The sequence below is a fragment of the Stegodyphus dumicola genome, chromosome 2 (genome assembly GCF_044657685.1).
Source record: "Stegodyphus dumicola isolate Sdum_Otavi_A_Nest chromosome 2, ASM4465768v1".
NCBI lineage: Eukaryota > Metazoa > Arthropoda > Arachnida > Araneae > Eresidae > Stegodyphus > Stegodyphus dumicola.
The window spans coordinates 272297643-272325538 of NC_140769.1; the positions used below are offsets into that span (position 1 = coordinate 272297643).

The 27896-nt window shown below is 29.7% G+C and overlaps 1 protein-coding gene across 1 annotated transcript; it reads left to right on the top strand.

Annotated features, from left to right (window-relative positions):
* Positions 1-63: 63 nt before the first annotated feature.
* On the top strand, positions 64-27896 carry Arfrp1 (ADP-ribosylation factor related protein 1). The gene is made up of 8 exons (XM_035364026.2): positions 64-340; positions 4182-4316; positions 8120-8207; positions 8307-8471; positions 11886-11956; positions 12759-12859; positions 18856-18972; positions 27594-27896. Exons 2-7 carry the CDS (start codon positions 4224-4226, stop codon positions 18941-18943), a joined length of 606 nt encoding a protein of 201 aa, XP_035219917.1. The 5' UTR covers positions 64-340; positions 4182-4223; the 3' UTR covers positions 18944-18972; positions 27594-27896.

Consider the following 27896-nt stretch of genomic DNA (forward strand, 5'->3'; position numbering starts at 1 on the left):
ATGCCTTTAAACTTCTTCACGTAAATAATTTGCATACTCAGCAGGCAGTTTCAACTCAACTCATAAGAGTAACGGCTAGAGATGTTTGTTAACGTTTCGTACAACAGGTGACAGGCTGCATAATTATATTAGCGTTGTGTAATTAATTACTAATTGTATTAAAGTTGTATAGTTAATTACCACTTTAATTGATGTCTTCTCCTGCACCCATATTTTGTTATTTCTGTGAATTTTAAGAGCTCTTGATGCAAATAAAGTGATTTTCATTATCTCAATTTTTTGACGTATTTATTGCTTACTGGAGAAATGTCTATTTTGTATTGTTAGAAAAATTCTAAAAGTAAGTATAAAGATTTTTTATAGATTATTACAGTTCTTTGATTACTGTATAATGTGTATGTATCATATACTTCAATATATTTGGCAGCACAAGTATGTATTCTAAAATTTTTTATAGATGTAGATTTCAAGCGGAATTTTGAAATCCAGCTGTTAATATAAACATTGGTGTCTTGTGATTATAACTTTTTCTGAAAAATATAATGCAGATTTATACTTAATGTTAGTACTACGAGATTAGACAAAGAATTGTATCAACGTTGGTGAGAGTAATTTAGTTTATATCAATTTCAGCTTATGTTATCTTCTAAAATTATATTTATTTGGTACAAAACCCATTATCTTTCATAGACAATTATTCGTTGTGTTTATATTTCTATGAATGTTAGAAACTAGATTAATAAAATTGTACCAAGATTGCCAAACACAAATGAATCTTTAATTGGGTAGAGAGTTTATCCGTACTAAGCTTTATTATTCTTTTTTATAGTTTATATATTGTGAAATGTTGAATGATCTAAGAAATTTGAAAAGTTGTAAATAGAGTGCAGGAAAGTGTATTTAGATACTTAGTTAATAAAATTATCCAAAAAGAAATTTATATATATATACATATATATATGTTGTTCTGTGATCTGTTTCTTCCATTTGGTGGTTAAATTAAAACGCATTGCTATATATTAATTCTGACTCATTTGAAAATCACAGTGTTTATATCAGGGCTTAAAATACTATTGAATGGATAAAAATTTACTCTACGGTGCTCCTTGGCAAATCGTTTCTTTTTTGACCACAAGATCGGTGCTAGGAAGGATCGATAGGCAATTTCATAATGGCCAGTACAGAAATCAAAGATTTGCACAAACTCGCCGTTCATGTACACATTGACCGATTTTCACTTTAAAAAAATCGGAGAATTACACAAACTACGCATTGCACATTGCCTTAACTTTGCTCATGTACACATCGACTTATTTTCACTTAAAAAAACATCAGAGAATTGCTTAAGCTAGGCATTGCATACTCCCTTAACTTTGTCCATGTATACATCGATCTATTGTCACTTAAACAAAATCAGGAAGCTAAAACAAAGTAACCAGAAAAAAAAATTGCGGTGAATCTTTACATTATGGTAACTTGGCAAAACTTTAGCTACCAACCCTGCTACAGCAACCTGCTAGTTTTGTTTTCACAAAGTAAAGGCATGTTTTTATTTTTTACTCAACATTTTTTCCAACAATCTGCTAGCCGAATTACGCTTATACTAGAACTTTTATGGAACAAAAATGCTTAATCGTGACGAAGATTAGGTGCGAAATTGGGAGAAAGTGCAGAATCACAAACTGCTTGCCGCGTTTTTAAGAATTGCATATACACGGTATCCATGTACACGTTGACCTATTTTCACTTAAAAAAAACATCCGAGAAACATCCAAATGGCATTCTTGACTTTATCTATGTACACATCAACCTATTTTCACTTAAAAAGTCAAAGATAATTGACAAAAATCCAATTCTTCTTACTCTTGTAAAAAGCGCCAAATAAATAAGTGGGCGATTCTGCACTTTAGCAGCGAAATTGTTTCTAAGTGCTTATTAGCTAAAATCACGATCGGAATTCTCCGGAAAAATGTCACATGACATGTCTCATGATCTCTCATTTCTCTGAGACAAAATAATCTGTGATTCGAACCGTATACTTCTCAGATTATTGCTAAAGTCCTAGCTAGTAACCTTTATTGCCTTACCAAAATGTCGCCAAACTACCTGTTACCATATTTTAAAGATTAGCCAAAATTGCTGCTGTCTTAACACACAGAGACGAACAAATAACAAAAAATACATATTTCCTAATATAGAAACATTAAACAACAAACAAAAATTACTTACTTTAACAAAAATTAACACCCACAGACGAATAAATAAATTAAACGTTTAATTTTTTAACATACCTTTTTTCATGTGCATATGCTTAGGCTTCTTACCACCATTTCCTCCATTCTCCAGGTAAGCAATTCAATTAAATTTTTCATCGTTTCGGCTCATCTGCTGTTAATCAACATTCATCCTCTTACCCATGTCGGACATACTCAAATGATGGTACCTACAGCAAAATAATAGCAAGTTCAAAATCCAAAACCATACCACGCACGTGCAAGCAAACACAGCAACTGAAAAGAATAGTAAGAACCAAAAACCCGAGTCCATACAAAAGTGTTACTATTACCAAAAAAAAAAAAAAAAAAAAAGCGCAGTGGGCTTCTAGATTTCACAAACAACCAATACCGTTTGGTGACTTTTTTCGAAAAAAATCAAGAGGGACCATACAGTTAAGATTAGGCTATTGAATGTAATACTTGAGTAATTTTCACTATTTATAAAGTTGTGTAATATATGATAATTTTATAGATGTATAAAACATTAAATTTTAGAAACATTCCAAGCGTGTTAATATTTAATTCTGTTATTTTAGGGATGGAATTTGACATTTTGAATATGCATTAAAAGATCAATTAGTAAATAGTTGATTTAAACTTGATTTCTCTCTCTTAAATGCCATTCAGTGATATTCTTTTTAAATTTACTTGTGTCTATAATTTTGCTGCATTTGGTGTTCGTAATTTTGGTACTGTTCTATTAACAGGACCGTATCCAGAACTGTATGCATGTATATATGTTTAACCGTTTGACGCGCGCGATTTTATTTTTATAATTTTTTTAACTAAAAACTCTAAAAATTTAATATTATGATCCTAGAGACAAATAATGTATGAATTTAAAAAAATCTACTCTTGCCCATTGTTCTGTGGGTGGTGGTCGCACTGTGAAACCACCGCACGTCTAGGACTTGAAACTTACCGAGGTAAGTAGGGAAAAAAAAACTTACCTTTCTTCGTGCGCGTTCCCAATAAATGACGAAATTTACGAATTTAAAACAAAATGCATGTAGGAATTGCATAATATATAATATATATATTTTTTACATTATTTTACAAAGTAAATCGTCAGAAAAAATTAAAAAAATAAACATTTATGTAATTTTTCTATAGCAGTGAAAGTACCTACATATTAAGGACGTTTGGCTACGTGGATTAAAAAACTCAGTACAATAAGAAAAAAAAAGAGAGTGGAGGAAACTTTTTTTTTTTTTTTTTTAATTTCAAAGAACAAATATTTTTTGTGACGTTGTTCAAAGCATGTTTTGTCTTTTTGGTACATGCATGCCCACATTGCACGTTTTGCCACATGTATCTTCTTCAATGAGGTTTCTTCCTTGTGCTAGAAAATGTACACTGATTGGATCTAAATTTCACTGGTATATGTCCAGTGTTAGTTTCTTTTCATCTGGCACATGAAATTTGTGGTTTTTTTAAGTTAATGAGGAGGGGCTTAGTCTTTTTGGCTTTGATACGGATCATTTGTTTCCCATTCATACTTATTTTATTCGTATTTCTTCCCAAAATTTTCAGAAAATATTTTTAATTTAAATAAAACTTTATGCGATTTCTATTTTTAATTACAGCAAAGTATATGTACATTAAATTTAAACCACAGGAAATAATTTTTAAAATCACAATACTAACTTGGGGAGCAAGTGTGTTGAAGTTGCTGGAAAAGAAAGACCTTTTTACTGGACAGGTGCATGTATTATAAAACTTTTATTATGTTTCTTGATTTCTTTACATGGATATTAATTTATCTTTCTCACAGGTTTAATTTCACAAATATTAATAATCATGTCAAATGAGAAATTCTTGCATGTAATTAAGATCAAAGATTACAGACACTTTTGCCTTCAAATTATATTCCAAGTTTCTCACTTAACATTGTTGATATTTCAGATGAAATTATAGGAAGACTGCTGAGTTGTTTTAGTCATTGTGATGTATACTCTCTTATATGGACTTTGGAAGTATTTATTTCAAAAAGATGAATACTTTGTTCTTATACTTGGATTAGATAATGCTGGAAAAACTGTAAGTTCTTAATATATTTAATTTTTTTATTGATTTTTTCCATATTAATTAAATTCTTAAATAAATTTAAAAGTATGGTATCTGTAGGTACTTTTTCAAAATATTTGCATATATTTCCAGTAATAAGTCATATGAACACTATTTAAAAAAAATTTGTTTAAGTGTTGAACCTTTTTTTTTATTCAAGTTGAAACAGGGTTCGTACAGTCCCTAAAACTATTTAAAAAGTCTTTAGGTTTTTTAGAAATGATTTTATTAATGTTCCTTAAAAGTCCTTAACTTTGGTCCAGATTTTACTCATCTGCCATTTTTGTTTGGTTTTTACAACTACCATTTTGAGTGTGGATTACATTGATTAGCAGAGCACTCGAAGGCTATCTGCCTTAAGGGAGGGATGCCTTCGTGGAGTACTTTCTAAGGGAAACTGGCTTGTATATACGTTACACATGGGGAAAACCATGAAAACGCCCGTGCAGCCAGCCCGTTTGGGGAATTCAAACCTTGGACCGAACTACCAGTGTTCAGCAATGTTACCGCTCGCCCGCTGGTGGGCCGGAATATTTTATGATTCTTTGTCAAATATGTATCTGATGGATCATTTAAATTCTTTCTTACTTTATAATAGGCCAGGAGGCCCTGCCTTGATTGAAATATTAACATCTTGTATTTCTTTGTTTGAGAATGCACATGGAATATTACGTCAAAAACCACCATTCCTTTTTTGAGATATGACTTCTTTTATTATGTGCTACTAAATACGATTTCTCGTCCTTTAAAGTCCTTAATTTTAGGCCAAATAGGTAAGAGATCCTTAATTTTACTCATCTACAACTGCTATTTTGAGTTTGAATAACTGTATTGGAGAAATATTTTTCGCTTCATTGCCATTTTGTTATTTATGTATTTGATGGGTTATCATTTGAATTCATTTACATTGGAAATGCCCTTTGCTTTCTTGAGATATTTCTTTTATTATGTGGCACTAAATGTCGAGATTTATAGATCATTTCGGATACAAAATTTTTTATCTGGATATTTATGAATTTTTCAAAGATTAATTTTTACAAACATAATAAAAATTGATAAATTAGTGACACTATATTAAAATTGCAATTAAGAAATAGAAATGAAGTAAAACATGGTACTTTTGCGTTTTGCCGGCGTAGGCATTAAAGTCGGCAATAATGGTACAACTGATGCCAAACGGAATATCTTTGCTGGTAACCTTTTACGCCTCATATTCAAAACAAGTTGCAGCCATTTCTTATCAGATTGATTGTTTCTTTCAATGCTGGCATACAATTACATAGAATTTTTACCAGAGTTCCATTTTATGCCCTAAGGCCATTCGTGGTAATTAAGTCAATTAGGATGTCATTACCTGATGGCGAAAATTGGCAAAGTCAAAGGTTAAATTCATCAATTCTAATGAAAATGCACTAGCGAAGTAAAGCACTGTGGTTTTATATAATTTCTGAGTAAGCTATTCATATTGAATTGAAATAATTCTTGATTTTAAACTTGTATTCCAAATTAAGATTTAACTTAAAATTAATGTAGATAATTACTGAGAGAATTAGATATTTGTAGCATAGTTTACGTGAGATGGTCACTTGGGGTCGTGTGATATAAACCTGCAAATCAGGATGTTGAACCAAGAAAGCATAGTAAATTCTTAAATTAGTGTCTTTTTTACAAAATTTTAAACGATATTAAAATGTTTATGCCTTCAAAGTAAAAAATTATTAGAACTAACATTTTTTATGTGTATACTGTATGTTGTCTCCAATAAAGTCTACTTGGCGAGATTTGAGCCGTCAAAACGGAAAAGTAAAACATTTTTATTTCCTTATGGAAATGAATAATGGTGTCTTAGGAATATTTTGATTCTGAATATAAATAAGATAATAAATGCTACAAAGCACAGCTTCTGGAACGTTTCTTGATAAAAGTAAAATCTACTTTAGTTATTTAAAAATTAATTTCATTTTTTTTTTTTTTTTTTCTGTATTTGTTTAGTTTCTCCCCATGGTGTTGTTTCAGAATATTCAAATGTGTGTCAGTTTTCTGTTAAAAATGACCGGGTCATACAGACAAAGTGCAACTAACTTTCAACACATACCATTCTTGCCAATATCAGGCACTCGGGTCTGTTCTGATCAGGAGGTCTCTGTCTAGACAAGCAGCAATGGTAGCAACAGCCAAGCTTGTTTTACAAACCATGCTGGTTATGGTTTTACTTCTCTTTTAATCTATATTACTTGACATAAAATTTGCATAAATCTCTGGACTGAGCGAGTATATGACGAAATGAGGCATGAAAGAAAGAATCATCATAAAATTAAATGTTACTGAAGTTTAATCTTCGTTAAAATATGTGGTATTATTATAAAGGTAAAATATGAATATCAGTGTAAATTTTGGATGAATTTTGTAATTTAATGCTAATTAAGTGATTAATTTTACAAAGATGATTTTATTCTTTGTTTTGTTTTATAGTTACACTAAGTATAAGATTATGTTTTCTAATAATGCAGATACTTACTGATTTATTTAATTCTTAGAACGGTATTAACACAAGTGAAATTCAGATGTAGATAATCGCTTTAGTTTATTCAATTCCCTTTCCTGATAGGTCTTTAATTTTTTTTTTTTTTTTTCCATTAGCAGTTCTTAAAAGTACTTAATTTCAGTGTGTATAAATGTGTACGAATTCTGAGACAATATTAAATTTGTGATATTTTATTGAATAATGATACATGCAAAATTTATTTTCCATAATTGCATTTTGGTACTATTCGGTTTTGAGGGCCGCAAAAAATTTCCAAACTATTGTTGATGCCAGTGCTGCTAAAAATAATTGCAGCAACCCTAACACAAGAAAAGAAGTATAATAGTAAATAACTATCTAAGATTGTTGTTTTAATTTAGATGAAAGGTTAATTTCATATAATACTTTTTTATTATTATAATTTATACAAAAAAGACTAAACATAACTGAATGGAAGCACAAGAGTAAATAACTATTTCAGAACGTTATTATAATTTATATAAAAATTCCTAAATATAACTGAATGGATGCCTGCATCGCTATTTCGCTTATTACCGAGTTATTGCTAAATCATAATTTCATCTCGTCGGTTGTTCAAACATAATTTTCTATTATGAATGATGCTTTTTCTTTGAAAAAATTCTCGGTAAAAGGCAGAATCGCCCATTTATTTGTTTGCCGCTTTTTACAAGGGTAAAAATAATTGGATTTTTGTCAATTACTTTTTAAGTGAAAATAGGTTGATGTGTACATGGATAAAGTCAACGGTGTGCGCAGTGCCATTTTTGTGCAATTCTGAGAATTATTTTTGTAGTAAAAATAGGTTGATGTGTACATGGATACCGAGTATGTGCTATTCTTAAAAACTCGTCAAGCAGTGGATGATTCTGCACTTACCCAAAATTCTATTGCAGAATTTTCGTCATGGGCAATTCCGAAATTGTTAAATCCATAGGATAACAAAAAAGGATTTAAAAATTAAACTAGTATTTCAATGGCGTCTTAAGAAATATAGAACTATATAAACTTATGCAATCTGAAATCAGCGTGTACACTAGATTTGGCGTGCTGTTAAATGGCCGCGTTTGCTAGATTTGGCACTTTTGCGCATACATTTTCATTGCAATTTTTTTACGGTCCTCAAAACAGAATAGTATCGGTTTTTTTTTTTTTTTTTTTTTTTTTTTTTTTTTTTTTTGTATTAAAAAATAAAAGTTTTCACGGATAAAGTTTTTTTATTTTTCTCTTGTAGACATTTCTTGAGCAAACAAAAACAAAATTCTCCAAAAATTATAAGGGTTTGAATCCAACAAAAATAACTACAACTGTTGGTTTAAACAGTGAGTATACAATTTTATAAAAATGTATCTATCAGTGTTTCTATGAATTTCTTATCTTGGAATGAGAGTAAAGAATTAATTTGTATTTTTTCTTAACAGTTGGCCGCATTGATATGCACGGCGTACGCCTTAATTTTTGGGATCTTGGAGGTCAAGAAGATCTTCAAGTATTATGGGATAAATATTATGCAGAGTGTCATGCAGTTGTGTATATTGTAGATTCTTCCGATATAGATCGGTTACAAGAATCCAAGGAGGCTTTTGGTAAAGAAATATACATTTTGCTTCATTTAGTGATATGTTTTTTTTATTTTTTACCATGAGAGAAATAATGACTGTGATATTTTATAATACTGTACTTTTTTACAGTTAGAGAATGTAATTACTTTCAAAAGATTGTTAACCATTCTGATAAAACATTATTAACATTTGTAGATCAGTTTGACTAAAAGTGAAAAAAACGTAATTGGTTTAAAAAGTAACTTAAACAAGCAGAGCTTTATGAATATTTAAGAGAGGTAAAAATGACATTTAAAGAAATTATCATTAACATTTTTATATAAGGTGTCCCATATAAAAAGCAATCTAGTGCCTTGCATTTTAAATATGAGGTATCTACATGAATCAACTCATTCTAAATTCTTATAAAGATGATTGTGTGCGTAAAAAGCAAATTTAAAGTTAAAATAATTTTAAAATGTGCAAACATATAAAAGATTTAATTTTCAAACTAATCTACAATATCATTTAAATTCAGATAGCATAAGTAAATCAAGTGCAAAACCAAACCATGAAAATAAATTCACCAATTTAGCAAATTAAAATTAATCTAAAAAATTTTTTTTTTAAATGCATAAGTGAATGACCGTTGAGCAGGCAGGAGACAGACTTATCAAGGGGAAGTTGCCTCCAAACCTAACTCTACAATCATTCAATTCGTGTTTCGTCATTCATGCAGGCAAGCAGGGGCGTAGCAAGAGGGGGGCATCTGTCCCCGGGCGCAGAATCCAAGGGGCGCCAAACTGATGTTACGACATTTTAGAATTAAATGTTTTCCATCCTTGGTAATCAGTAGGGGGCACGAAATCTTCAGTTGTCCCTGTGCGCTGAAAACCCTAGCTACGACTCTGCAGGCAAGGGTAAAGGTCAAAACCAAAAGTAAATACGTATTGAAGAATGTCCAAAAAGAAATACCAATAAAGTGATACCTTGAGAAATTAGCAATTAAAATAAAGGTCTAAAAGGAAAATACCAATAATGAAGTATTTTGAGAATTAAGCAATGTAAAGTCTAGTATTAAATTAAATTTAAAAAAAAAATTTAATTAAATTTTTCAGAAAAATTAATTTAGAAACCAATGCATTATAGAAACCCTTGTCTACAGAAACCTCCCCGACACGAATATGCATATCAATCAAAAAGAAACTAAAAAGGAACTAGACATAATTTATATAAACCAATAAGAAACTAAAAAGAACTAATTCATAATTTATAAAAAACAAATACAAAAAAATACTTAAATACTACATAAAAAATACTTAAAAGCAAGTAAATAGTTAGTTTTAATTCTAACTTACCTACCATATGGCGTTGGGGTCTGTAAAAGTATTTCCTAAGTGATGTAAGTGTGTTCTGCAAATCATATAGATGGCGCTTATGTAAGTAAAGTTGAGTGCCAAGCTGCTATCTTTGTTTTATTAAAAATTTTTTTTAACTTTAATATTAAAATATTTAATTAATATAAATCTAGAAAAAATCAAAGAAGACTTTTTAATGTATTTTATAAATTAAGCAAGAAAAAGTATAGAAAAGGTTGATAGATACCAAAATTTGAATAAATGTAGTTTTCATATTCCTAAACTGGTCCCCCAGCGGCCGAGTAGTAAAGTTGCTGAACACTGGTAGTTCGGTCTGAGGTTCAAATCCTGCAAACGGGCTGGCTGCATGGGCATTTTCTTTGTTTTTCCCATGTGTAACGTGTTATACAAGTAGTTTCCCTTAGAAGTCTTCCACGAAAGCATCTCAGGGATTTTAGGCAGATAGCCCTTGAGGCTTTGCCATAATCACATAAACCAACCATATTCCTAAATTAAATACCTAGCAGGCAAATAAAAGGCTCATCACATTCTTCCCTGAAACTATGAAATTCCCCCTGATCGAGAACTCCCACTTTATACTATCCAAATAATACAGTCCAGGATTTCAGTGAGATGAACCATAAAAAGGCATAACGGTAACACAGTTCATGGTTTTCAGAGTTAATCATTGGTTGAGTACTCAGTTATCCATCAATACTGAAACTTTTATTTGGGAATCTTCAATCATTCTCATGAGATCTTGGGTTCTGGATGAAACTGTAACCTTCCAGCAGTCTTAGCCAACTTGACAGTAGAAATACCTGCACTTTCACAGAAACCATATATTACAGAAATACTGTGAACTTTTCAGACAAATTCTAACACCAGTATTGTTGACAGGACAGCAAGCTGCTTATTCCTAGAATATAGATCATCACCTTAATACATCTATTTATTATCGATGGTGCTTGTACTTGCATCTGAACTTTGTAACATCATTCTTCCTCTGTGTGGCAAATATGAATAAATACAAAATTATAATACTGTCCCTACAGAGTGCTAAAAAGAAAATAAAAAAAAGAAACATATTCATTAGATACAAGTTTGATCATAACTGAGAAATCAAAATACTTCATTGTCTTTTTATGATATGAACTTGAATAAGAAGCAGAACTGCAGTTTATTTACTCAATTTCTCCTGGCTGATGTTGATAAGTTTCTACTTTGAAATTTCAATGAAATCCTTTCAAATTTTTGCTCATACCATACTAGAAAACCACACACCATCTTGACACTTATACTCTTGACTTGGCATTAAGTATCACATCATAATTGTAATTATAGGCTTGCTCAGAAATCATTGATAATTTTTGCAAGATATTGGACAAAACTGTGACCTTCCAGCAGTCATAATCATCATGATACAGATGATGCCCGCACTCTCACATGAGTCATGAAACACAAAAACAGTGTAGATATTTCAGACAAACTCCTCAACGAGCATTGAAAGGCAATAACAGTATACTTATTTGTAAAACACAAATTGTGACCTTGATACATGTACGTATTATCTGTGCTGCTTCCATTTATAGCAGATCTTCGTAACAATTTTCAATTATGCAGCAAGTACTAATGAACACAAATTTCCTATACTTTTTGTACACTCTGCTCAAAACAGAATAAAACTGACACATATTCGTAAATTAAGAGTTTGGTTATAATTGAGGGATCCAAGTGCTGTGCTTATATTGAGCTTGAAATTTATTCTACTGCCTAATAATTTCAGTGAAGTGCTTTTAAATTTTCCAACCTCCAACATATGCTGTCTCAATATTCTTTGCATCCAGCAATGTAGATTATGTTCTTAGCAAATTAAAAAAAAAAAAAAAGCATTAATAAATGATTCCAAGAAAACTTCAGTACTAAATAAATTGTGCTGCATAAAATACGTAATTAACTATAAACAACTATTATTTTATGGTAGGAATTTCTTTGAGCGAGTAATTTTTATGGTAGTATTTATTCACTTTGTTTAATGATAAACTATTGTTTCTTATATATAAATATATGTATGTAAAGATTTTGTTTTTAATAATTTTAGATAAAATGATTACAAATCATGCCCTTATTGGAGTTCCACTTTTGTTAGTTGCTAACAAGCAAGATATTCCTGTAAGTAAATTTAACAAAAATGTCTTAATCATGCTTTTGTCAATTCTATGATTGAAAATGAAAATATGATTATATCTAAAACAGTGTAAACACTTTAAACTAGTTTAGTTATAACTCATTTCCTTTAGAAATGTCTAACTGTTCTATATATAGAAAATGCATTCAGTATTAAGATGATGATCTTACAGTATAATTAGTTTTATTTTTACAATATCTCTCTCTGACAAAAATGTTTTTGACACTGTGTCAGCTTCTAATTCTTCTGATCAGAACATGTGATGGCAATCTTACTTGTTAGCACAATGGTCCTTAAAGGACCACTTTTATAATGATGTACGTTTTGTTGGTTTTCTCGCCATTTATTCTTTTACTTAATTAAGAAGATATTTTGATATGTACAAGTTATTCAGTTAATGTGCCATATCAGTTATCAGTTACTTCAGCTAACATATCACACTGTTTGCGATGATATTAAAATAAAAGATTTGAAGTAATTTTCAGAGTTAATAAATTAGGGAAGAAAGCTACTGCTTTTCCATTATAATATTAAATTCTTCATTAACTTTCTATTTGTTTTTTAAATTCTTTTTTAAGCATGAGCTTGTATTAGGAAAATTATGCTCATAATATGGTATAAATGAATAAGAGAAGTAATTTATATCAAGCCCATATAATGTGTTCTGATTGCTGTAGAGATTGATATCATCAGTATTAAAAAATATCAGACATTTCATAATTACTATAAATTATCTATTATTTCATTTTTTCTCCTTTTTTTTTTTTTTTTTTTTTTATCCTGTAGAAATGTTTGACAGTTAATAGGATAAAAGAAGTTTTTCGGGAAAGTAAGCATCTCATTGGAAGAAGAGACTGCCATGTTTTAGCCACTTCAGCATTACATGGGTAAAATTATCTTGATGCATTATTCTGTGTAAAGTATGTTTGTGTATAGTATAAGAAATGCAACTTGAACATTAACTGATGCTTCTAATTTCTGCAGACAGTAACTTGTTAGTAATGGCACCATTTTATTTTCATTGATAATAGCTTACCAGTGAATATCAGACTAGCTGTTGCAGTCATGCATATCATAATCACATTCTTTTAATAGTATATTTTATATTTTTCTGTACACTCTTTTTTCACTTTCATGATATGTCTTTAGGGATGACCAAATAAAAGCCCACTGGGTGAAAGAGCATACAACAAAAGCCCATAAAAATAACCTCACTCTGATTATGTGATAAATACCCACATTGCCTATGTGATAAATACCCATATTGATGAAAGCACAATGATAAAAGGCCATATTGATAAAAGCCCACATAAATGAAAGGGCACAAGTCAAAAGCAAGCTTTTCTACTTTATGTTTCAGTGGTAAATCTGAAAATTTTATTTATGTATTATTTTTTTATTTTCATTTATTTGTGTGTGTGAAAAAAAAAATATCATTGTGAAGTTCTTCAAAAGCTATATTTAATGTTATATGGCTAAGGCTAATTATACTTAGTTTGAATATTAAAAAATGGGGAGATGTTATTTAATAAAAGAATAGAATAAATTATTGTTGTAGTTATAAAAATTTTTCTAGTTTATTTTAATAGTCTCTTTTAGTTCTTAAACTATAATATTAAAGCAGTACCTTCGAGGATAAGAACTTTAAAGAGAACTCTTAGTAGCAGTGATAATGTTTCGTTTCGGAACTTTAAGAATGTTGATGATAAATTAAATTTATTCTTATATTTATCTTTATTCATAATTAAAAAAATACATTTAGTTACTTCATGATTATAATTGTGATACCAAATGTTAAATTAAGACCCTAATTTTTAAGTTTGCAGTAAATTTCCCAAAGAAGAACATTTCTCTTCTTTTAAAGAAATCAGTTCTTTTTTGTTCTAATTACTTTAGGACTGCATGACTCTTAATTTTTGTCAGATAACAATCTTTTAAAATATTAATCTATATGCAAATTTATAGGAATTTCTGTAAGCACTGCTATTTTTATATACATTAAATTCTTTTTATATTATCTATATACTTAGGAAGCTACTTTCCAAGCACACTGTTCAGCTAAATATATTATTTCAATATCTCGAAAAGCTAGTACAGTATGTAAGTCTGAGCTAGTAAGTCTGAGATCCGAATGTTCAATATCCAGAATGATCTGAAATCCTGACCTCAAAACTGCCAAACACTTTTTTTCAATGCTTTTCGCATGCGCATTTCATTTCAACCCCCATAAATAAAACTTATGGAGAGTCCCGATTCTTAATTTTTCATCCGCACTAAATAAATACCACGTTATTGAAGAAACAATAATTTAGTATAAATTTGTGTGATCAATAATTTGGCTCCATAGCTGCATATCTCCTTGGCATACATATCAAACGAAAACATTCTAGATGGAAACATCGTTGATTTTGTACCTACTAATATTTTATAGCCCTGATGCCCCAACCTCGCAGATCATTATTTATTATACAAACAATAATGATGCTTTATTAAATGATGATGATGATTATATCTTTCCATATGTTAAAAATAGATTTTGTTGATGATATTCATAGGCCCAAAGATTATATTTAGGGCTATTTGAATTAAGAATAACTGATTTGTTATTCACATAAACCCAGAACCAGCACTAGGGCTCGTATGGCCGCACCGAGTCGCAAAATTTAGGACCCACAGAGACAGCATCAGGCGGTAAGATACCTAGCGCTGGCCCTCAATAAGGCTTAAGTATATGTGGAAAATTATTTATTCAGAACTCTGATAAGCCTCAAGCATGTGCCAGAAATAGACATAAGTATAATAAATAACTAAACTAATACAGTTTAGGCTTAATTGTCTCAGTGCACGATAGAAGCAAGATAAAATTTAACGGAACAACTTGTCGTTAGTCGCCAAGCTCGTGATGCATAGCCAAATATGTAAAGATAGCTAAATTTGATGATGATAGCCGCTAATTTTAAAGGTTTTTGGATATCGCAAAGCAAAGGTTAAATTTTCCAATTAACGGATTTTGTAAAGAAATTTGGAGAAGAGGTAGTAAATGAAGATTATATGAAAGAAGTTTTTCATTATGATGTCAATGTTTCTCAATCATCAATCAATTAATGAATGACAAAATCTGTAGTATGGTTCTAAATCCAAAAAATACCGTTACGGATAGTGAAGAAAAGGTCAGAGAGGTTATTGGAAACAAAAAATTTCGATTGACAAGTTGGAATTCTTAACACAGCAATTACTGGACTTGAACAATGAAACTTTGTAACTGAATAAGACAGTACAAAATACGTATATAAAAACTTCAAAGATCAAATTTAGGTATAGATAAAAAATGCACTTACCTGTCTCAAATCAAATCGCAAGCATTCCATAGCTAAATATCCATATAGATGTATCTAATAATAATCTGACAACACAGTTCAATTAAAAATAAATATTGAAATAGTTATAGGTCAGCTTCATTCTAGCGACCAAATTCTATGACATATAACACGAAAAAATATTGCCGATGCCAGGCAATGAAAAGGTTTAAATCAGTTACAAGAGGTGTGAAAATAAATTATCTCTGTAGTGGATGTAGATACTTGCTATTGTGAGAAAACTATTAAAACTTACATTTTGAGAAAAATATTGAAATTCACTTTTATGTCATATTTCCTAGTTGTAAATTAAATTTATTAAATTAATTAAACTTAAATTGTGCCAATTGCTGTCACCCAACCCTTTGTGATTTTCAGCATAATATTTTTTATTAAATTTTATTTGATTTGAGTTGTCTTAATCTACTGTAGATGTTAGTAGAACTTTTTATAAAAATTCAGCCCATGTTTAATTAAAATTAGTTAATATTTGTATTAAAGATAATTACAAAATGAAATCAGCTAAAGAACATAAAATTCAAATACGTAATTAAATATTAATACATTTTACACCAGAATTGTGTTAAAAATATTCAGTAACCTGAAACATGCATCACAAAGTGAATGTAAAACAGTTTGGAATTTTTTTGAAATGACAATGAAGACCTTTGAGAAACTCCCAAGTTTCATATTTCAAGATTGGCAACTATAATTGTCATGAAAATATCTGATACATAACATAAATGAGGCTAGTTTTCTATCTTTGATTCAAGAGAGACCTCTGTCACACGGATGCAATAAAAAGGGCATCGCAAGTCACATTCCAGCCAGTTATTATTAGTTAATTAAATCATTCTTTATACAGTTTCCAGATACTGTTTGCTTTTCACTATGATACCATACATGATTTAATTGAAAAGCTTGTGCTTTTAGGCAGCGTGGCAGACGGAAATATAAGTAATAGTGTTACTGTTTTGAACGAGGAAAAATTGTATGAGATTATTATTGTATGGGAAAAGACAGTCGTCTTTTTTACTGTGCACTTTGTCTTTTTGTTTCTGGATCGTATCGTAGACACCAAGTCTCATCTGCCGCAACGATACACTTAACAACTTGTCTTGTGTCACAGTAGTCAGTAAATCTTCGCAGCAAGCTTTTCTCATTTTGTTCTGTCAAAATCTAGGTCACAAATTTGGGCACAAACTTCCTTCATTTTCAATTAAAATTAACCTACAGCTTTCTTTGCTTATTTCAAGTATGTCTGAAAGTTGCTGAGTTGTTATATGTCTTTCAGCTTTTACCGAAGAGCAAATATTTTCTATTTCCTCATTCTTTAAAGTTGAAGGGCACCTTTTTAGTTTGTTTTGAATGCTTTTGCACCCAAATTTAAAGTGGTTGTTTCACTCATATGTCTTATGTTTTTGATAACGATGCATCATCATAAATTGTTTGAATTATCTCAAATGTTTTGGTAGCAGATTTATCTAATTTGTAACAAAATTTAATGGTGCCATGTTGTTCTATCTTGAAGCAAATTTCTTTGTACAGTGTCTTCTCAGTAAATGAAAATAACTCTGTCATTTTTATATGCAAATGACAAAATATCCAGTTTAAATTGGCTTTAGCAAGAGTTGATATGTCACTCTTCCTAACAACACATTCTAGAATATCTGTTCTACGGCGGGTGCCAATTACTTTTTAAAGGTGAATTTACAGTTAGCATTAATAATACATGCACATAAAAAAAAAAAAAAAAAGAGAGAGAGAGAGAGATCAGTCACATTTCGCTTTATGCTGGTATCTGTGTTGGACAGAATTTCTATGTCATTAAAAATGAGAAAACTTTCACTTAGAATTTTATTGAAAACTAAAACAATTTTATTGTGATCTCACAGCAGCGGACAAACGTTAAACTATTGGCAGAGGCTATGGTGCCAACGGGCATAGGGTTGACACCATAGCCTCTGCCGATCGTTTAACGTTTGTCCGCTGCTGTAGAGAATAAGGTTGTGAACCCCTGATCTAAAATGTATCTAATTTTAAGGAAAAAATGATAGTAAAATTATTGTAACTACTTAAATATAATTAAATTTTTTTATGAAAAAAATCTTGTATTTGTAAGATATCTTGTAACCATTACTGAAATTGATTTATGTTTTCTTGGTATCTGCAAATGATTGAAGATTTGCTGAGACATGCAGTAAAATATTCATTTTACAATCTTAGAAAGTTTTTTTAACTATTACAATATAAGTATCATTACCATGCATGCATCTTAGCAAGAATTGCTATTGAATTAAGCAGGAAATTTTAATTTATCTTCCATTTTAGTCAGATAGTAGTTTGTATAATAACCAGAATGTTGATATTTAGTAAAAAATAAGATCTTTAATTTATTTTTTTAATTTGATCAATCCGTGATTGCTTAATAAACTTATTTCTTCGGTGAACAAGTTCAGTTTCCTTGAGTGCATGGGCAAGGCCTTATCCCAGTGTAATGAGGTCGTTCAGTTTCTGAACATTGGCTAGGCATGGCAGTGTGGTAAGAAAGTTGAAATGATATAGCTGTGTAGCCAATTTCGTAATGATGGAGCAATTTGGAAAATGGCAAAGTCTTGAGGAAACTAATTTGGCAGTCAGAAAATTTGTAGTATGGCAAAGTCCTAAAGAGTGTAGATGGAGAAGATGGTGAAGAAGAGTCTATCGTTCAGATATATAATCCCATAGAGTGGAGCTGAGTGCTGTACTGGCGACTGCAATAAGAGGGAGAGGCAAGAATAATGAAGTAAGTTTCTTGTTGCTACCAGGGGAGGCTGGCTATTGGCTGCAGTGGAGATGATAATGGATAGAGTGCAATTACAATGTGCTAGGGGGAGGGGCTGGTTCTTTTAAGTCTGTACTAATTTTGAAGGATAGCCAAATGTGAGTTTAGGGGGAGCAGTAATTATAATATAGTGATTTGAAACTAGTAAATGTACTTCTTGATGATTTAAATTATTTTTTAGTAAAATAGAGAATCATTTGGTTTTGCTGCATATTTCTTTCAAAGAGTGTTTTATTAAAGTTCAGGTCAAACGTGATAAATATGTTAAATATAAAATTTTCATCTTAAAGCATTATATGCAATACTGATAAATAATTTATTGGGGGAAAATGGATAAATACAACATTAAATGTATTATTATGAGATTTTTTAATTGTTCTGTAAATGTCATCCATAATCTATCATTAAAATTTGCAAGAAGTGGTAATACATTTGTAAATGTTAAAAATTTGATCAAAATTTAAAAAAGTATGAAATTATTAAAATTAATTTTCAGAAATATATTTTCAATTGTATTTGTATTGGATATATTGTCAAGTATTCCAGTCCAGAATTTTATGCCCATTTATTAGATAGAAAAAAGAGTTTTATTATTAAAAATCATTGGGCAGTAAATCAAACCCTGCACTCGGTATTTTTTAAACATCTTTTTACACATCTATATTTTTTTTATTATATACAAAAATTTTATTCATCTTTCTAGGGATGGAGTTCATGAAGGTATAGAATGGGTTGTGCAATGTGTCAGAAGAAACACTTTAAGACCTCCAAGACGTAATGATGATTCTTAGCACTGGTTGTAGTCATAGGAATATTTACTGTAAATAATCTTTATATATCGATTTTATCATATATATTCCTTTTACTAATTTATATTTTCATCTGTAAAATAAATAACATTTAAACATCCATGTTAATGTTTTGAGATGCTTGTAAATCAAGTGGATTGAAATCTTGAGACAACTGAATTTCCAATTTGCTTGAAATAAAAATTAATTTTTTCAGTATATGCGTGTTAAATGTACATTTCAACAAAAAGTATGATGTAGGCTTTTTAACTTTTTTTTTTTTTTTTTTGGTTAATATAAGAGTAGTTCTTAAGAGGTTTTTTGGACAAGATTCGGCAACTTACACAAGCTTTTATACACACCTCTAGTCGATAAGGTTTGCATTTTAATGATTCCATGAAATGATAGGATTGAAACAATTTAAGAGCGAATTCATTGTCTAAATGAGCAATAAAATTGCTACTAAACAATTATAAATTATTTAGAAAATTATTAGAACTCGATTCACCAAATTAAAAATATTTTAACAATCTTTTCTGCCACACTGGCTGAATCCAACCTTTTATTCCACATTTCATTTTTATAATCTTCCATTTTAATAAACTGGTAACAAGCAATTAAATTAAAGAAATTCATTTGGAGGCATCTTTATTCTTAGAGTTAATCAAAGTTCAATTAGAAGCTTTGAACATCATACCAATACAATAGCCAACTACTATGTTGGATTTTGTGTGAATTAGACTCTCTAAGGTAGGGGTCTTCAACCCGTGGCCCGTTTAAGGTATTTTAGTGGCCACATTTGAATTTGAAGAAAAATTGAAAAATTTTAAAGAAATTTTGATTTCAAGAAAAATTGCCTTATCAGCTTTTTGTTGTAAATTTTTTTTTTCTCTCTTATTCTTGATATTTAAAACATTTTATTGACATGCCTGGTATTATGTGGGATAAAGTTTTCTGAAAATGATGAATTTTTCAAAAATTTCACTTTATCTTATGTATATAATTAGAATTTATAGATTTACAGTGTGATTCTGCAGTAAAATGAAAGTTTCTTGAAAATCCTCTATTGATTAATTAATTGATTTTTATTCGAAGTACGCGAGCGAAGACCAGTATCCAGCAATTCGTAAACATGCACTCTTCGTGTCTTCTTTCTTTGGCAGAGCCTACATATGTGACATCATTTTAGTGAAATAAAAATCCTAAAATCAAAAACAAGAACTCAGCTGACAGACAGACATTTGGAGGAAACTTTTATGAATTGCAACAACACAGATTAAACCGGATATTGAAGCTTTAATCAAGCAAAAACAATGTCAGATTTCACATTGAAACTAAAGTAATTACCATCTCCTGCCAGTAATGTTAGTTTTTTCATTATTTTTTTTTTATTGTAAATGCATTTTGGAACATCGTTCTGTACAGTCATCTTTATACTTTTATTTTTTTCATAGTTGAAAAAAAGTTGCAAAACATTTTAATTCGATTTCCGTTTGACTTTTTGAAGCCAATGTATACATATACAAATCTGTAACACTATCTCTTTGCTTAGAATCAAATGTAGTTTTGCAAAACTAACCTCCTTTTTTATATACGTTTTCTGACTGCAAACACATGGCTTGTGTATCTTTGTGAATTTATTGATGTGGCTTCCGGGTATGAAAGGTTAAAAACCCCTACTCTAAAGCAACTTATGTTCTTGATAATTGTCATTTTGAGTGCTTTTTGCATCAGGTTCTCTCTCTATGTATATGCGAAAAAATTTGTACCTGAAAATATAAATATCATGAAAATTAATATGTAGATACTTACATAAAGTATGCAGAAGTCGTATTCCAAGATATGTTATTATTATACTTTTAAGCTTTTGTAGAGATACAGATGACATCTGGAAAAAACTGAGAAGCTGAAATGAATGCCAAATACAGGTCTATTAAAAGTAAATCTGTGATTGTAAACTGGACATTTAGTATCTTCTTATGTACATGCACACACACCTTGTTTCTATTTAAATCATTGTATCCATGTAGTATTTTGATGATATCAGAATTTAATTCATAATGATACGAGAGAGACTGTTCAACTCCCAGTTTCTTCCATTTGTAATTTTTGATTGTTTGTGTGTGTGGCATTTGATTTGATGCATTCTGTTGATTATAGTTCTTAGGAACTTGTACACTCTGACATGATTTTAAAATATTGTTGTCCTTTTAATAATTTCATGCCACCTTTATTCAAAATTCAGAGTGTTTCTATCTGATAAAGGCAGAAAATCATTACATAGCACACCAACCTATAAATTTTAGGATAACTTAATAAAGAAATTGTATAGTAGGGTTATCTGCTTATGGCAGGGCTTACCTCTATAGAGAATTTAAAAAGAAAAAAAGAAAAAAAAAAAAAAAAAAAAGGTCCATATTTATTTTGTGCATGAAGAAATCTCTTTTGCTTTGCTGGCAATCCATATATAAATCTTACAATTTGGATATATTGTTTATTCACTGAAATTTATCATAGAAGAATTGGAAACAATATGTATTAAATTCAGTAATGGGAGTGAAGTGCATTTCATCCTTCGATAAAAATTATGCATTCATTTATTTTTTATTTATTGACTTTTAAGTATACTTTACACGAAATGCTAGCAACTGGGCATTCAAGTTCAAATTCTGGCAAACGGGCTAGCAGCATGAACATTTTCATGGTTTTCCCCATACATAATGTTAATACCAGTTTTCCTAAGCTAGTCCTCCATGAAGGTATCCCTTCCCTTAGGCAGATAGCTCATATGTGTATTTCCATAATCAAACAAGCCAAACCAAAACTAAATTATAGCAATAGCTCTCTTGTAATTGAACTGCACCAAAGCAACAAGATTACTTGGAGCTCTTTCACAATTTGGTAGCCAAGTGACAAGGCACTGTTGACCACACTTGCTTATAGCCCACCTGTCATGAAAATAGATCCGAGTAGGCTTGCAGCTTTGTCACAGACCATTAACATGAGGGCTCTTATTACTCTAAATAACAGGAACCATAATGAACACATTTCCCCAAAATTTCTCCAAACAGTATGAGAAACTCTGTCTGTTCTGTATTAATATTACCATTGATACATTTTTCACTTTGTCAGGGCATTTTTAGCCAGTAAAATACTTGCCTGCTTTATGAGAATAAAAAATTGGTCAATTTAATTTTAAAAAATGTAAAATGAATTTTATAGAGAATGCTAGTATATATCTGAATATTTTAAAAGGATTACACACACAAAAAAACTGTTACCATAAAAAAAAAGTTTTTTTTTTACATAATCATAATAGCTAATCGCATTTTTGCTAATAGGTAATTCAAAAACGTTTATCTCGTATAAATTTTAGAATCAAGATATTAAAAAATTGCCAAAAAAAAAAGATCCACATATTAAAACATGATGGATATAAAAATATTTTCTCCAAAACATAATTTAAATTTATTGTCATTGTTTTAACAATGTCATAATTATTCAAAAATCAAGGAATTCACTAATCAAAATTTTTTAGACAAAATTGATTTTAAAATCGTCAGACATGACAATACAAACAAAATTTATCCAAACTGGCATAATTTTTAGACTTTCTTGAATGATTGTTACCTTTTATCACAGTAGTCAAGACTTGAGTCCAAAAATTATTTTTCAAGTATACAGACAGTATTCTTGTTTATAATATTTGTTTTGAAAGGTTAGGTGAGCAACAAATCATATACCCTAAAACCTTTCTAGGGTGGGTGATTGTTCCTTATTGTTTACAAATCCAGTCTGAGATGGCTTTCTTTCAAATCTGTATTCATCCAAAATATCATTTCACACTCAAAAAGACAGTCACACACACAAAAAAGATGGGCATTTCGGATGAGCATAATTAAGGACCATATATTTTGGCCAAAATTAGACTTTTAAGGAGCAAAAATCATTAAAAAAAATAATAATAAACAAGGAGTATCCTTTGAAGATATACAATTTTTAGTATTTTTCTTCTTCAAACTGGTGATTTCAGAGTATTTTGTAGTTAACCTATCAACTGAATCTCTACAATCTTTTTTGACAGTGTATGTTTCAATTGCTTCAACAGTTTTGCAAAGTTCAAGCTGGTTAGAAGCTGTCTTCAATCAATAGTAAGACAATGGCAATCTTTGCCACTGAAAATGCATTAGTTAAAAACATTAATTTTAATGATCTCTAAAAAAAATTTTCAGAAAACAAAGCTTGCAAAAAATCAGTTTTACCTTTTTTTATTGACAGAAAAGTTACACTTTTTTAAATATATGTTTATTTATTAGATGTAAGCTATTCTTTAATCTTAAGATTTCTTGTTTTCCAAATCAATTAAATTATATATTTGTGCTGACATTCTGTATGGTGATCATTCCAATAAGGGGGACTTTAGGAAGACTTCCACCCAGGCCTCGATAGCTGTAGTTCTGCCATTGTTGCTTGCTCATATATTGAAAGGAAAGAAAATATCATGAAAACTATTTTGATAACAAATTCTTTAAAAAATGGCTAGAGAAATGATTATATCATCTTTAAAATTCCCAAATTATGTAAATTCATTTTTTCCCAGTATTTTTTTAAAAATTTTATCTAAAATGTTTTAATCTATTATATTGGTTTACAATATTTTATAAAGACTTTATTAATCATTAATAAGTAATGTTCGTTAATTTTTCTGCTTGTATTTAATAGATAAATATTTATATTTCAGTTTCCTTTAAATATTAAGAAAAGATGAATTATTAAGTTTACTTATACAATTTTGTGCATATTTATTTTATTTCCATTGAGCACAAAAGCACTTTAAAAAGTTTACCTTTTTTTATTTGGATTTTCATCAATATGAAATTTTAAGAAAATTATAAAATCAAACACAGTTAACCAAAAAAATGTAAGTTAAAATGAAAAATTAATGAGTTAAGTGCTAACATATTAACTTGCAACAGTGATGTGAAATAAAGTAGTAAATGCCAACTTACTATACTTTATATCAATATTGTGTCTAATTAGTTCAATAATTTGAATATGCAGTATAAATTATGTCATTTATTAGCAGACTTTTTAAAGTTGCCTAATATAATAAATAAACATTTTGGCTTTTATTTTCAAAGTTGGTATCTATGGCTAAAACAAAGCAGCAATAAAATAAATATGTAATGTATAATTAAGTATATTATGTATGTTTTTAAACTGATCTTTAAATTTATAAACTAATCAAATTTTACAGTAAAAAACATAAAATAATATTTAAAAAAATCTGAAAGCTTTCAGATTTTATATTACATCCTAAGGGACATTTTTTAATCTTTTGTGTGTTACCTTTACTATTTAAATATCATATTGTTCACACTTAAAATATAAAATTCAACTCAGCAGCAATATCACAAAATATTTAAAAGAGCATATCTGTAGAATTTCTGATACATAATGTTGTGTGCTGAAGATAATTTTTTTTCTGTACGGTGTTGTCATTGCTTATTTTGACATCGTTGAATTTGTTAATCAACAATTATTTAATGTTTGACAAAATATGAAATAGATAATAAATCAAATTCAGGCTTACAGATGCCCATATTCGAATGGAGGACTACATTATTCAAAATTTGATGTCTCTAGGTATGGTTCGACCGTCTGAAGCGCAACCCTGGTTGGCATTCTGCCAAAACACATAGACTCGTCCAAAAGGGGCGGCTTGCTGTGACATGAAAGGTCTTCTCTTCTCCGGAAAGACCTATGCTGTAGGGAAAGAAAATCCCCATCCTTCCAACCTAGTTTGAGAATAATTCGGTTCGAATGGCGCATGCGTGTTTGCGCTCATGGTCGCGGATGGGGCGGTCGAACTATACCGTTGTTTTTTCATAGTGCGAGAAACATACATTCATGCAGATTCTTCATAATTTAATTTCTTTAAATATAATGCAGGAAAAGTGAACCGATGCAAAATGCCAAAACGAAATTAATAGCCTCTTCAGGCTAATATTTAATGCACAAGAAAAAGATTTAAACTGTTTATTGGTTATTTTTCATTTCAAAGATCTAGCAAAACTGAAGAGTAATTGAGGATTTAAAGTCCTGGTTTGGATTTTAAAATGACATCATTTCTTAGTATAATACTAACTTACTAGTATACTTTCTTAGTATAATTGTTATAAATATATTTACAAAAAGTATATAATAAATATTAAAATTCGAGAAATTTATTACTATGAATATTTCAATTAAGTTGTTAATACTGAATGCCCATAATCAAGATCTTTAAATTTTCAGGAACGTATTTTTTTAAGGGACTGCAAGCCTTTTTTTCCCCTCTGCTTCAGTTATCATAGACAATTTCTTGTTGCAATAATATGTTTTATAGTTTGGCAATTTTTTTTTTTTTTTTTTTTTTTTTTTTTTTTTTTTTTTAATTTGGCTTCCAGTAGGAGAGCAAACCTTTTGAGGTTCAGTTTTATACAACTCAGCAGATATTTTATTTGTGTAAACAATATTGTACAATGAATATTCCTGCTTTCAATTGGTGTTTTAGTTTCTATAATCCTTTGACCAATGACTAGATTTGACTTTCGCAAATATTGTCTGCAAATGCAAAGGGATGCCTTCATGAAGTGCTTTATAAAATAAATTGATTTGTATTTATAATATATATGAAAACTTCATGCAACTCCTGCATTCAAATTTCACAAATACAACCTAAAGTAAACTAACATTGTTTTGGGGGTGCCACTTTGGAGCATTCACAAAAGATAATGCAAAAACGTTTTCATTCTTATTTTAACTAAAAGCACAATCTAATCTCCATAATCATGGAATTATTACTGTTTCATTGTTACTGCCAGATTAACTATGCCTTGGAAATATAGTTATAAGGTGTGGTTGCAATTTGAAAAGTGAATTCAATCAGATAGGGTTTTAGGATATCATATAATATTTTGGTAAAAAAATTCAAAAATTTTATGCAGAGTATCTGTCACACACCTCCCGATTCTAAAGTTCTAATGAGTATCCTGTTTATTCCACAAGTCCTAGAAAAAGCTTTGTATCAGTAATCCAAAAAATTGGTCATGAAGAAATTTTAAAATCATATGACCAAATTCTTTTCTTCAAATTAAAAAAAAAAAAATCACTTTAAAAGTCATAAAAATTGAATTTTGTAGGATGAAAAAAAATTTCACATTTCATCACATAGAGAAAATAAAATCTATGCTTCTATATTTTTTGTGCCTAAAAGATAGCTTTCAGATATTTATATTAAGAAACTTCACATATCTGTATATGATCCCAAAATTTTAAGTAATTATAAAGCAATTATACGTGAATAATTTTTTAAAACACCCTAAACTGCAAATTTTCATAACTTATGCTAAGATGTACGATGTGAGCGGCAATGATAAAGGCTTATTTGTTCTGAGTAAAACAGCAGCTTTCAGAATTTTATTAGAATCAATAAAGTCTGCATTCAGCTGATTTGGAAGCAAACTTTTTTTTATGAAACAATCTGTGTTAAAATGAAAATAAAATAATTCATAATCGTTACACACACACGCAAAATATTTTTATATTGTAATAATACAGTTTTTCCATTTTATCCTATCTTCACATTCAGCAAAAGTGAGACAAATTATATAGGCTGTTTATTTTCTCTTATCTGCATAGAGAAGTTTTTAACATAAGGAAAGACAATGTGTATGGTTATCTTATTCCTTGCTATTTTCCTACCCCCTTTGCAACATTTTCTGCTATAATCATACAAAAAAATTTACCTCACCGGCAATGAATATGCCATAAAGTTATTGCTTAACAAAATATTACATTCTCTTAATTCTCCTAATCTATTATTAACATTTCCTGATCCTTCATAAGTAGTTTCATAAAAATTTACCTCACCAGCAATGAATATGCTATAAAGTTATTGCTTAAGAAAATATTACATTCTTTAATTCCCCTAATCTATTAACATTTCCTGATCCCTCATAAGTAGTTTCATACACTAACCTGGACCCATTTTTTTTAAAATATGACTTAATTACCAATTATAATCCTTCTAATTCCACATAAAGTTTATTGGCAATCTCAACTTCCTTTCTTAGTATAAAACCATTTATGAAGTGGATGTTTTAACCAAGTCAATAGTTTTCCCTTCACATTTGGTAGAATATATCTTTTTAAGCTCTATAACGCCTACACAAGATTTTACTCTAAAATTCTACTAACTGTAATTAAAGCATTTTCAACTCATTTGTCATTTTGGTCAAGACTGCTCTAATCAAACTTAGCTTTTCCTTTGTTACAAATATTGTACATAAATTGATGATTTTAATGCAATTATATGTGAAATTGTTGTGCATTTTTCTGTGTAATCTAACAAAAAAAAAAAAAAAATCTACAGAGAGAAGCTATGCCAGAAAAGTAAGAATACAGGTCCATTAACATTGAGTAAATGGGTATCTCGGTAATTTGGTGAGATATCGCCAAGTTGGCAACTAATTTTTGTCACCAAATTTGTCAAAATGGTGACAATTTGGTCCTGTCTCTGTATCACCATAATAGGCATTATAATTGAATAAATGTTATTGATTGCTATAATTAGCTGTAACAATAATTCGATCCTCATATTGTCTTTCAGTAATTTTTGAGAAGCAGAAAGTACTAGAAATATCTCGGCGACTGGGTGAAAATTATATAAGGATGAAGAGAGTATCTGCTCTTAGTTGTTCTTGTAAGTTGTTAGCTCTCAGCAACGTTGGAGTATTGAAAGCCTCACCTTTTAGATGTGCTTTCCTTGCATTGTGTTTAACGTTCTCCTTAGTAGTTTGAAGTAAAACTACAGATTGTACTTCGTGATATTGTGAACACCTATAAGAGTATTTCTATGGAACGTTCTGTGTTTCTGTTGATAAAATAAATTTTAGCAACCTATCAACCTTTA

Coding starts and splice junctions, on each gene's coding strand:
- Arfrp1 (XM_035364026.2), top strand. CDS start 4,224: ATGTATACTCTCTTATATGGACTTTGGAAGTATTTATTTCAAAAAGAT. Junction 8,208..8,306: donor TACAACTGTTGGTTTAAACA/GTGAGTATACAA, acceptor TTTTCTTAACAG/TTGGCCGCATTGATATGCAC. Junction 8,472..11,885: donor AGAATCCAAGGAGGCTTTTG/GTAAAGAAATAT, acceptor TAATAATTTTAG/ATAAAATGATTACAAATCAT.